Source organism: Misgurnus anguillicaudatus, chromosome 12, assembly GCF_027580225.2.
Source record: "Misgurnus anguillicaudatus chromosome 12, ASM2758022v2, whole genome shotgun sequence".
NCBI classification, from domain to species: domain Eukaryota; kingdom Metazoa; phylum Chordata; class Actinopteri; order Cypriniformes; family Cobitidae; genus Misgurnus; species Misgurnus anguillicaudatus.
In genome coordinates, this window is record NC_073348.2 from 40,693,271 (window position 1) to 40,706,835 (window position 13,565).

At 35.5% G+C, this 13,565-nt stretch overlaps 1 protein-coding gene across 2 annotated transcripts in view; it reads left to right on the forward strand.

Annotated features, from left to right (window-relative positions):
* unc5cb (unc-5 netrin receptor Cb) overlaps positions 1-13,565 on the forward strand; it is a 144,386-nt gene that overhangs the window by 102,849 nt on the left and 27,972 nt on the right. For both annotated transcript variants that reach the window (XM_055207373.2, XM_055207372.2), the window contains 3 exons: positions 8,986-9,166; positions 10,610-10,777; positions 13,350-13,514. In XM_055207373.2, the coding sequence (XP_055063348.1) occupies positions 8,986-9,166; positions 10,610-10,777; positions 13,350-13,514 (514 nt within the window). The remainder of the gene's footprint in view (positions 1-8,985; positions 9,167-10,609; positions 10,778-13,349; positions 13,515-13,565) is intronic.

Genomic DNA, 13,565 nt, shown 5'->3' on the forward strand with positions numbered 1-13,565 from the left:
TTTTTTGGTTGTGCATTCCAATTAATTTCAATGCAACTGCGGTTGGTTTGTTTTGATTTAAACCTTCATAACTTAAAAAATACAGCTAAGTAGCACAATAAAACAAAATAATAACATGATAACATAATAATAAACATGTTTTGACAAAAATGTAAAAAAATGCATTTATCTTGTTTTGCAACGAAACTCTTCATATATTAATCAAAGGTGCACATTGTGCGTGCGTGCGTGCGTGCGAGAGAGAGAGAGAGAGAGAGAGAGAGAGAGAGAGAGAGAGAGAGAGAAAGAGAATTTGAGAGAGTTTTCGGCCACTGCCTGTGGTTTGGCATTTGCAGGTTGTGATTTCCCACTGTGGATTGTAATATTTTCCCAGAAAAGCGGTGAATTTTAAGTCGAGTCATTTGGCTCTCAGTATGTACAGAAACCCTTGGCCTGCTTTCTCACGTTAAATAATCATAATACCACTGCAATTTTGTTGGGTTTTTTGTGTTATTTTGTTGGAAATTGTTTGATTGTCTTTGCTAAAATGGTTCCTATTTGTTGTAATTATGTCTCTAGCATCTGAATAATCCAAAAAGACGGCATTTAATGAATTTAAAGGAGATTATAAAGGAGAAATGCAGGCTAAATCTCTATTTTTTATTTCTTCTCATCTTGTAAGAATCTTGTAGGTATCAGCAGCATTACAGACCAAAACAAATTCACCATGAACGCTCACACATGAATTTAGTAAGGAATAGTTGACGACGGGCCATTTAATTATAAGAAAATAATGCACACCCAAGGTGCAAAGCAATTATTCCTCTTATACCACGCTTACCACAAACATTGCTCTGGTGCCTATTTTTAAGACATTTGACAAGTTAGGTGTGCGGTTATCAACAATTAATGCATAACCAAGGAAAATTTATCAGCCAATCAGAAGACAGCATTCAACAGACCAGTGGAATAATTCACATTAAAGTGCCGTAGAATGTAAAACTGTATTTATGTCGGCATAGATGAATAATAAGAGTTGTGTACATGGTAATGACATGTCATGAACCTCAAACATGATTGTTTCCTCCTTCTTATGTAAACCTGGTACATACAAAAGAGCGCTGGAAAACAGACCAATCACAACATAACACCAACTGTGACGTTAGAGTCAAGATGTACACCCCAACATTAAATTACACATTACATTAAGTACAATGTTGTTACAATGATAAAAACAAAGTTGTGACTGCTATATGCTAATTAATGCTATATGCTTATTAATGCTATATGCTAATTAATGCTATATGCTTATTAATGCTATATGCTAATTAATGCTATATGCTTATTAATGCTATATGCTAATTAATGATATATGCTAGTTAATGCTATATGCTAATTAATGCTATATGCTTATTAATGCTATATGCTAATTAATGATATATGCTAGTTAATGCTATGTGCTAGCATTGAGGCTGAAGTTCTACTATTGATGTTACAGTTATGTTTTGCAGGTCCATACTGTAAAAACACAAACTTATCACTCAGAAACGTCCATTAAAGGCGGAGTCCATGATGTTTGAAAGCCAATGTTGATATTTGAAATCACCTAAACAAACACGCCCCTACCCCAATAGAATCTGGACCTTCTGCTGATATACCCGCCCCACACATACGCAACCCGGCATTTGATTTGATTTGATTTGATTGCCTATAAGTGTGTTTTGGTAGTCGGCCCGTCTTCTTTTCCAAAGCGTTTTTCAAACACCGTGGACTCCGCCTTTAACAATCTCCAAACAATTGATTATTCCTCAAAATCTGATACAGACTCAAACATAAGATCTGTTTACACACACACAGAGCTACTGAAGGAGAAACAGCCAATCAGAGCAGAGCTCCACATTATTATTCATGACCCTATCAAATAAGATAATAATAGACCATTTCATTATAAACACAAATCCAAGGGTTGTAAATGGACATGTAAAACTGACTCTGGATTATTTTTGCACTTAATAAAGACACAAACCTCCTATATAGACATCAGAGAACAATTTAACAGATTATTACAATGCATTCTTTGGCACCTTTAATACATCAAAACTGGATTTATCTGCAGTATGCACATGCTTAGTGTGGTGAATCCTGTTCTGATCAGTCAGAAGATTATTTAAATACTGCTGTCATTTAGAGCAATTACTGCGCCTCATTAAATATTAATGCAGGTTTTCCTTCATCAGTCTGTGTTCAGTCACATACAGACATCTAACCATCACACACACACACACACACATGCACACACACAGCTGCTCCAAATTAAACTGATGTCAGCTTCTCTTGATGGAGCCACAAACAATAATTGTCTCCTAATGCTTCTGCCTATTTATATAATGACCACTTGTATTAATTTCCTTCATGAATATGAACACAGGAGATCTGCTGCCGATCAGAACACAAGCTGTCTGTCTGCCTGCTGCCCTGCATCTTTTACATTTACATTTATGCATTTAGCAAATGCTTTTATTCAAAGTGACTTACAGAAGATTTTTAATCAGTAAGTTTCCTGGGTATCAAACCCACAACCTTTGTGCTGCTAACGCACTGCTTTACCAGTTGAGTTACAGAAACATTACTAACTAAAGAAAAGTGCAGGTGTAAATGAAGCCTTCTTTCGGTTTCTTATATCAGTGCTGTTTGATAAGTCAAGGCTCATAGTAATGAAACTATATCTCAGTGTGTATCTCCTCCAGTCAGTGGCGAGGCTACATAAGGGTCAGGGTGGCACCGGCCCACTCAGATTGATGGCTGGCCCACCCAGCCAGAAGAAAATATTTTTGTGGAAAGCAAAAGAAGTCACGCATAGATTATGATAATCTCTTTAATAATAATCCCTCAAATACGCATCATTTAGAAATAAATAACTATTAATATAGAAAGTTTATCATGTGCATGTGTTTTTGTTAACATTCAAGCTGTTTTAAACAATTTGAACGCAATAAGATGTTAAAGTTAATCGTTTTCTGTGTGCACGATGCACAAACATACTGAAATGAACACACATTCATAAGCGCACGGAGACGCGAGTTTCAAAAGCACGCAAACACAGAAGAAAGGGAAAATCAATTTTGTGGCTTTAAAAAGATGAATTATTTTTCATTTAAAGAATATTTTTATTGATTTTATTCTATTTCTGTTCCTAAATACTACCGTTAGACTTTATTTTGGATCTTTTCTGTTTTCATATGCTTGTAATTTCTTGATTTGTTTTTATTTTCCTTATTTCCTGCTTTTGCTGATCCAAAAATGATTCAATCCATGACTCAATCCATTTAATCACTACTATATTGTAAAATGATGTAATTTGAGATTATGCATTGAAGTCCACTCAGTTTAAAATTTCTGGTTATAGACATGAACGATCCTCACATCATGAGTCCTGCAGAAGAGAGATATGATGTGATGTTACTCTTCTAGAAGATCTTTTGATCCTATTGAACACAATCACATACTGTAACTTCTTGAGTCACATCAGAATATCAAAGAGACTCTTAGGAATAAACAACCTCTTAAAATCACACTTACTGTAACAACACCCTAGTAAAAACACGGTATTTAGAAACATCTATTCATTGAGCAAAAGCTTTTATCCAACAGCATAGAAACGACCTTGCAGTCGCTCATAACACACATTCACTATTCAGTATCAGAAGCACAAAAAATATTCAACGTTAGTTTTCCTTCTCGGATTCTCTGCTGAACCGTCTCAGAATGAAAAGAAAAATCAGTTTCTCACAAACGCATGTTTGTGTGTCGTATAGACGTACACAAGAATGCTGCCGCACACATTTGTCGTAATATTAGATTTTTTTACCGAATAGATTGTTGTCCAGTGTGTTCGTCTCTTATGTTTAGCTCATAATTACCTCTGATCACAGACGACCACACATGCTGAAGTTATTATGAGCTGATTTAACTCAACGTCTGTTCAGTGATGACAGCGATCGCTCTTACACATCACAACTGCTGTCTTATTTACATGTGTGAAAGTTGAGTAAGAATCTAACACGGGACACGACTCAAACAAGTCACGACAGGGAAAAAACTTTGTGTTTGTGAAAACAACCTTAAATTATTTCTATAAACACTCTAAGAAAGGATGTGTTCATTTTTTACACATTGTTTTGTGTTATCCTATTTAACACATTATGTGTCATTTTGTGTTGATTTTGTGTTCAAATAAATAAAAGGTACAACACAAGTGTTCCAATAATAACACAGAGATGTATTATTTGAATACAACCGTATTAAGAGTGTAGCAAACATATCTGGCACATGTATGTTGTGATATATGTTGTAACCCATACTGCAAACATTTTAGAATATATTTTTTAAAACATACAATAAATGGCCAAAAAATATTTGATGAAATACATTTTGGAGTATGTTTACCTAAAATATTGTTCACCAATATATTTAGCATATTTGTATATTTTTAAATATATTTTAAACATAAATATATTTTAAATCATTTAAAATATATATTTAGCCCTCCATATATTTCAAACCAAGGAAATATATTCACGTCGCATTGGAAGAAAAAATTTATTTATATTATATATACAAAACTTTTTAAAATAACTGATTTGAATATGTTAAAATTAAATATATTTTCTGCAAAAATATAGCCTACTTTATAAAATTAATTTGTATTTTATATATAAAATATACTTTGGCCAAGAACACATTTCTTGCCATATGGATTGCAAATTTTGAAATGTATTTGTTGCCCCTGAAATACATTTAGAAATATATAAAATATATAAAGGTTAAACTAAATATATGTTCAAATTCAAAAATATATTTAATTAGGCTTTACTTTCTACAAAATGTATTTAGCATATATTTAAAATATATTTCTGGCCAAAGAAATGGGAAAAGTTTATTATAAAATTTAGTTTAGGATACCCAACACAGATGATTATTGAAGTATCCAGATGAATAAGTAAACTGTTGTAAATATCTGTCAGTACAGGTCTGTATGGGAATATGTGCCTGTTTTTGTGTAGTTGTGCAGATTTTATATCCTGAAGAGAAGTCTGTTTGTTTCTGTTTTTAACTCTCACACTGTAAAACACTGAAGAGTTGCTGATGATAATGAAAAGTCATCACCTGCTGTTCTTTTGTGTTGTTACTCTGGGTTTCTCTGGTTGATATGTTGAAGATTGATGTGAATGGCAGGGGTTCATACGTGACTCATGGAGAATCTACGTCATGCTTTTGTCTCTTCTAGTTTCACTCATCATGCACCAGCACTTTAAACTCTTAATGGATGGAGTGAAAAATCTCTTTAGGAAACCTAATATCTGTCTACTTTATACTCTTGTTTCCTGGTAACCACCTCATTCCTGAGTGTATAGCAAGCTCTCACTTACCGTTAGGAACCAGCAGATTATGTTTGGCATTGGGTTGGTTCACTGCAATAACACCAAGTGAAGGCTCATCTCACAAAAATGTACAGATACCTTAAGATGGTGACGCTCAGGTGCCGACGGCAGAAATAACATCATTGGTTGAATTTACTTAAGAAAATGGAGGAAAGTTATTACCCTAAAAAATTAAGTAATGTGAACTAAAACAAAAGTACATTTAACTTAAAATTTCTAGTAATTAAGCAAGTTCAGTTAATTTAATTTTTTAATTTCAAGACTTCACTAAATTATAATTTATAACAAAACAAAGTTTTTAAGTAGTTAAAGTTCATAACAGTTCTTATTCTGTGAAAAAGCGAAATATTCATGCACAAAGGATTATGGGTATTTCTTACAAGATGTACTTATCATTTTAAGTTTATTTCACTTTAATGTTTAAGTTTAATGGCTTAAGGTGACATTAGAGTAAAATCTAAAGTTTAGTTTCATGTGCTCACGCGAAACCTTCATGTGCAGATTTTTTATAGGTTTAGTTTTGCATGCTCACTAAACGCGGTAGTTTCACGTGCGCATGCGAAAGTTTCACTTAGAGTTTCACATTTAAATAAAAGTTTAGTTTTGCGTGCGCATCTGAAACTATCGCGTGCGCACGCGAAACTAAACTTTTATTTTATTTTTACTCCATGTCCCCTTAAGGGCTCCGTAATTTTATATGCTTAAAGTTAAATAAAGATTTTTTAAGTTTATGTGCAAAACACAAAATATTAAGTGATGTTTATTTCATCGTCTCTGTCCATCTGAACGGCCTGCATCGGTTGTGTTTGTCTATTTTCTTGAGTAATTCGAGGGTGGCATATAATCACTGTGGCAAGCCGTATACCCAGTGGATTTGTGGGTAATCCTCATTGATTTTTGGTCTTCCGCATTCCTCTAAATGGTGCCGTTTTCTTGATTACATCACAGGATTGTATGAAAAATCCACATCAATTCAATTTAATATCATTCACACCACGTCACAAAGCCGCTTTACATTTGTTTGATTATTGGATCTCTGGATTGGACCGATCTGGATCTGTTGGGTTGGGAATGGACTCGGTTTAGTGCATGTTATTGAATATCTCTTCTGTGTGACCGCTCTGCCCTAATGTCCACACAGTCACCCGCACCACATCCAAGAGATTAAATATTAATAAACAATAATGGAAGATGATCAAAATGAAAATTGCACATCATATGCAATACTTGGTTTTTATCAGCAGACGATCCCATTAATGAAAGCAGGAGAGCATATATCATGCTATTTTTAGAGGCAAAGTAAATCAAATTATGGGAAATAATTCATCATTTCCTAATGGATGGGAGAACAGAATGCATGTATGGGAGTTGTGCTTGGCATTTTTTACTTTTGTAAAACAGGGATATTTTGATTTGATAGTTGCAGGAACGCAAAAATGTCGTTATCTGTATGAAAATATAAAATTTAAAAGACCAAATACACAGCAGATGTTATTGTGTGTGTTCAGTAGTTTGTCTGAAAGGTGTTGCTAAGGTTTAGCTTTGCTTTCTGGTTCAAGCCCAACCTGAATTGTCAATGATATGCTCATCTACTGTAGGCAAACTCAGCGTGTGATTGGTCAGCATTGATCTTCCTCCAGTGCTCATCTCAGGTCCAGATGCCCTCGAGAGAGAACGAAATGAGAGGATTTGTTTTACTGGACAGAATCTGTTCTTCTGAACACTCTGTATGATTTAAAGTCAAATAAAAGAGTCACTTGTTCTCCTAATATGACCTCCGGTTCAGTACTGGGAGCATTTATAAACAGAGACTCATATTTAAAGGTCAAAGGTCCTTCATGTACCAAATAGCATACAGTTTTTCTTTCACGATGCGTCCATACGGCCGGTGTAATGATGTTCAGGGAAATATAAACTAGGAACAAAATCAATATTGACATTTTATGGAAGTCCATTTTCACACATCATCACTTCTGTCACAATATGAAGATTAAAATAAGGAGAAATCCACCTTTATATCTGTGGTATTGATTTATTCAAGAGCCCGACCGATATGTTTTTTGGGGGGGTTATTAGGAAGTAAAAAAATATATGGGACGATATTTTATATGTGTATTAGTACAGTACCAGTATGGGAAGTGTGTCCAAACTTTTGACTGGTATTGTATATAGAAAACATACAGCACAAAAATATACAATCCTCGTTCTAGATTACTCAAGGGATTTAACTTGTCGTGCGAATATTTTCAATTTGTGTGAAGACATTAATAGGCAAATAGCGCATGTTTTTTTTTTTCGTGGCAATTGCACCGCCCAATTCGTGTCATTCGCATCGCCCCAGAGAGTTCGCTTCTATTCGCATCTTTGCATTGACTTTGTATGTAACCTACTTGCGAAAATTGTTGAGTTTGCATTTGATGTCGTGAAGACACCACTTCTGTTGGTGTTATAGTGACTTGGGTCGTCGGCAGCAGTAAACAATGGTGCATGCTCTGCTGGACAGACTAAGTAATTACACTGTGTACAAGCACGTATCTGCTAGGGTTCTCACGATTCTCCAAATCCTCGATTCGATTACATTATTTAAAAAAAAAATCGATTCTAATGTCATGATACGATTCGATTCTCGATTTTTACCTTTTTTTTTAAAGCACGAAAATGCTATGCCATTTTTAGACTAGACTTTTATGAAATATAATGTCTGACCTGAACTCGGAGATGCCCTGCCATGTTAGTTGTGCTGCCAGTGGAAAAATATGGTACACGCTCATACCTGATAAAACAAAATTTTCTGTTCCTGTCAGATGAACATTCCGGTCAGTACTTTGCACCTTGTCATTTAAAGGCAAGCGGGAGTAATGATGAGTTTATGGACGCGAAGTAATATTATGTCGGAGTCCGCTGCTTGTGTTTTAAGTAAACATGCTGCACAGTGTTTTGTACATGCATATGTGGCAATTAATGAAATTAGACCGCGCAACTTTCACACACTTGCAAAATGAAACTGTGGAGATCAGCTGCTTTAGTTTTATCAATGAAAGGCTAAAAATAGCGCTGTACACCGTGTGTTCGCGCCAGAAGTTAGAAAATACGTAAAACATTGTGTTCAGTACCTCAGATTAGATAAATGGGCGGGGAGAAGGTGGTCTCCTGTGACTGTTCAAAACATTAAACAACATGTGCGTTTACACTACAAAAGCTTGGCAAGCCGACCGGACGTGACATGGGGGTGTGACAGCATCGAAGATTCCATTTTTTTATTCGAAGTTCGAGGTTGTGACTTAATTTCGATCGACTTCAATTTAAAATCAAAATCTTAACACCCTTATTATCTGCATTATGCGTTCTGTATCAAACTGTTTATATCAGTGGCAAATCACAGATATATCTGCGACAGGGTCATATGGGCCAATAAAATTGACAAAGCGATAAATCAGTTGAGTTCTAATTTGCACATTCAAATCAAATGAATGCAGTTATGTGGGTTCCTTTAATTTCTCATCTTTAAAGCCAAAATCATCATGTATACTTGTGTTTGAGTCTGCTGTATTATTTGTTATTGTAGGTGGAATGGGTGAAAAACGAGGATATAATTGACCCTGCAGATGACCGAAACTTCTACATCACCATCGATCACAACCTGATTATCAAACAGGCCCGTCTGTCAGACACTGCTAACTACACATGTGTGGCCAAGAATATCGTTGGCAAACGGCGAAGCACCACTGCGACCGTCATAGTTTACGGTGAGTCTGCATGTAAAACCTTATAAATGAATTATAAAGCTGTACAGATTATTCACAATCCTTCTACAGTATTCCATATAATCCTTTATCTGAGTTTATCCCCATCTTATTTATTGCTTTCACCTAGGACGAGTCTAATTGAAATTCAGATCGAGTCTTTACTTTGATAGCATGAAGCCAATCGTTCCAATCAGAAATAGTACGAAGTTCAGAGACTCCCAAAGAACCCATGGAGCTGCTGTTTCTGTGCCACAAAAAACTTTGACCGGCTGTTTTTGTAGCTTGATTTTTATTTTGTGGGCTGCAGTATTTCTCTTTTAAAGATTCTTAAAGTCGGCTCTTGCTGTAGAATTCCCTGGAGCTGGAAAAATTTGCCTTTTAAGAAGAGAGATACATGCTGACATCCCTCCTGCAGATGCTTTCAAACATTTCTTTGAGTGTTAAAAGAATAACATGCTGTAAATTTTTCCCACAACACGAAGCTGACGTCGCATCTCGGCATCTGCTGCGACGCTCTAAAGAAGAGACGACTCTTTCAGAAACTCTTCAACAAACCACCTGCTGCAAACGCTTCCCAATTTCTCTCTTGATGAATTCCCAGATCTGTTTAAAGCTGGGAAGCAGATGTTTTCTTTTCCCATGCTATAATTGACTGCCCCTTCTTCCTCATTTTAACGTTAATACAATTACAGCCAATCTCCAGTCTAGTCCCGCTAAGAGTACGGCAGGTGTTGATCGAGCTCTGTGATTGGTTGAAAGGGTAATAGTGCAGTCTGCTGGAGTGTGATGTTTTGTCTTGCTTAAAGTAGAAAAGTGAGGTGTAGTGCATGACTGCCTCTTCCTCATTCATCTTCAGTTCTTTGGAGATATTGCAAAAAATCTTCTTTTCCCCAACCTGCATTCATCTTGTGTGCTCGGATTAACCCGGCACTATTACTTACTGTCCACAGTAAAAGAGAAATATCACTGAAGAGGACGACCACCAATGTTCAGGGAATGCTAGAGAAAGTGTAAAATATCTGTGATGGATTCTGGAGACATGTGGTCACAATCCTTCATCTGCTTATTCAGGCCTAAACACGGTCGCGTTCCCAAAAAAAACCTTTGATCCCAGCTCATCCCTGGAAGAAATGTGCCACAATCCATCCTCCAGAGGAGCTGAGAGAGAGAGAGAGAGAGACAGAGAGAAATGGTCTGATTAGAATAAGCTGCTGGTAGAAGAGCAAATCATGACAGATACATCCCCCTCCCATATTACAGGGTTACATTACCTAAATTGAAATTTTGTTATCATTTAAGATCGTGTCTGTTTTTACTCGTGATTTATTCTAATGACCATCAAAGAAAGAAAGATTATGAATAAATGAATGTCTTATCATTGATTTGAATGTACTCTTTGATTAACCTGCACATAAATGCTCTTCTGGCTCTTTTCTTATACAGTTAATGGAGGCTGGTCTACATGGACCGAATGGTCGGTTTGTTCTAGTCGCTGTGGCCGGGGCTATCAGAAGAGAACAAGAAGCTGTACCAATCCAGCACCTCTAAACGGAGGAGCCATCTGTGAAGGCCAAGCCATTCAGAAACTGGCCTGCAACCCCCTGTGTCCAGGTAAAAAGACTTCACGTATTGTCACAGGTGCAGAAGCGCTTACAGTAATGCTCCATTACAGATTTTACTGATGTTTGCACTATTGTGTGGCAGTGTTTTTACTTATATTAAATCTTTCATAAATATATAATATCTTTATTTTAGGCCGTTTGATGAGCATTAATCATGAGGGGAATAAATTTTTTCCACACCGGGGATAAAAAAATAAATCATCAGAGGCAGGGATATAAAAAACAGAGGGGGGAATAATATCCCCCAACCCCTCCCGCAAATCATACTCTTAATATATACTATAAGTCTGAATTAAATGCTTTTTTAAAAATGTAAATATGATCAAACTTTTACCCCTATTTTTACCTTTTATATATATTTTACTTTTACCTATTATATATAATATATATACATATATATAAATACACACAAACACACACACACACACACACACACACACACATTCATGTATGTATTTCAGAAACATCTACATGTGTATGTATATTTATTTATATTTTTATATATTCTATATCATATATAAATAAAAAAGATATATAAATAAAACACTTTTAAAATGTATATATATGTATGTGTGTGTGTTTAAATATACATAATAATTACACACAGCACAAACTCATGTTATGCAAAAATGACTTTTATTTTGTATGAGATTAATCTAGATTAATCTATGCCCAGGCCTAATATATATATATATATATATATATATATATATATATATGAAGAGTTTGGTTCCAAAACGCAATAAATCCATTTTGACAAATTTCGGTAAAAACGTGTTTTCTATACCAAGAAAGTGACAAGATGAAAACCAGTATTTTCTGTTACAAACTTTCACATAGCATCTTTAGGTTATAAAAACATAAAAAATTCAAATCCATAACTTGATTTTCAAAGATTTATTATAAAAAAAGGAATTATTTTTTCCACAAAATGCAATAAATCCATGACAGTTTTTTATTTCAAAATGCTATAAATCTATTAAATCAATGTATAAATGTGCATTCATCTTTACCATTTTATATTTATTTAGTTGACTAGTGGCATACAATGACTAAAAAAATAAACATTAATGGCATTAACCAAAACACTTACTTTGTTATATTAAGAACACTGTCATTGCTGCGGTTACTTGACGTCGTCTCTTTACATTTTTCACTGCGATCATCTGTAAAATGTTTTGGTCCTGCTCGATTTTCGTTGACTTTGAGTAAAATAATGTAAAGTTTTCATAAGATCCTCTGGGGTCAATGTGTTAGCATGAGAAGCTTGATGCAGTCGGGAGAACAAGCACCCGAGTGCCTCTCGCGGAAATTATTAGATGTTGATGGCTTACGTTTCTTTCCCGTCACAGAAAACCATCACAGTTTTATCATTGCAATTAAAGTATTATTTTGTTTTGTTTGTTGATCACGAAGTACAAAGTAGATGAGGAAAACTAGGACTCCGTGTACTCAGCGCGCTGCCATTGCTTGTTTACATTGCGTGACTGGTGGGCTGTAATTTCAGAAATGGATTTATTGCGTTCTGTAAAAAATGAGGAGTGGCGTTTATCGCATTTTGGGAAAAAAGGGAGAAAAGATGACAGAATAACACGGCGGATATTGGATTTTGCGTAAAATTAAGAATTTACTTTTAACTACTGACCTGATATAATACTGATTTTGGCAGTAACTCATTTTTTTCAAAAATGGCGTTTATTGCGTTTTGGAACCAAACTCTTCATATATATATATATATATGTTATAACTCGGTCATATATTAAAAAACATGCATTTAAAAAAAATATTGTACACTACATTTGGACACGACTGTCGGAGTTTGCCCCCTAGTGGCAGTCGTAATGACATTTCAGTTTAATCCTAAATCCGTGTCAAGATGAGACAGAAGCTCATTGGAGCGCAAGAGTCTTTAGTCTATGAATATATTTATAGTTAATCATTGAATTATCTGAAAATTTTCGATCGATTTGAAAGGATTCAAGTGTTACTGATAAAGTGAAACAAAAAATGATTAATAATGTTCAGCTTGCACACAGTGTTTTAATTGAAACACACTGAAATACATCACTTCCGGTTGGCGTGTCACATGCGGTGTATTGATTTATATATTTTTCCAAAGCTCAAATTGGATCTAATAATCCACCCTATGCAGCCCCTTTCCGACTATCCTTCGGTTTATCGGCCGTCATTTGTCATGTACAGTGGAAAGGAGGCTTTAAAGTAAACACGCTGGTGTTAAATCAGACAAAGATGACCAGCAGGCTGGATAAAGATGATTGGAGGGCCGTATTTGGCCCACGGGCCACCAGTTGACTAGCCCTGATCCAGCCTATGTTATCCAGCATGATTTGAGTTTGTTCAAAAGAGGCTCTCACAAGCTTTAATAGATTTAATAAAAGAAGAAAGTCTGACATCTGATCTTTAGTTTAGATGATTTGTATCACAAATTTCATTAGTGAAACTATCTATACCTAATTTTTACCTAACTTTGGACTCTAAAGACTTTCCAGATTTAAATGCACATTGTTAAATAGTCGTGTGTGTCTTGATGTGTGTTGCAGTGGACGGTCTGTGGACGGAGTGGAGTAAATGGTCGACATGCGGTACAGAATGCACCCACTGGAGACGGCGAGAATGCAGCGCTCCGGCACCTAAAAACGGCGGTAAAGATTGCGAAGGAACCGTTCTCCAGTCCAAAAACTGTACAGATGGACTCTGTATGCAGAGTGAGTATCAGCTCTTTACCACAGTAAAATGTGTAGTCCAGCTACAGGTCA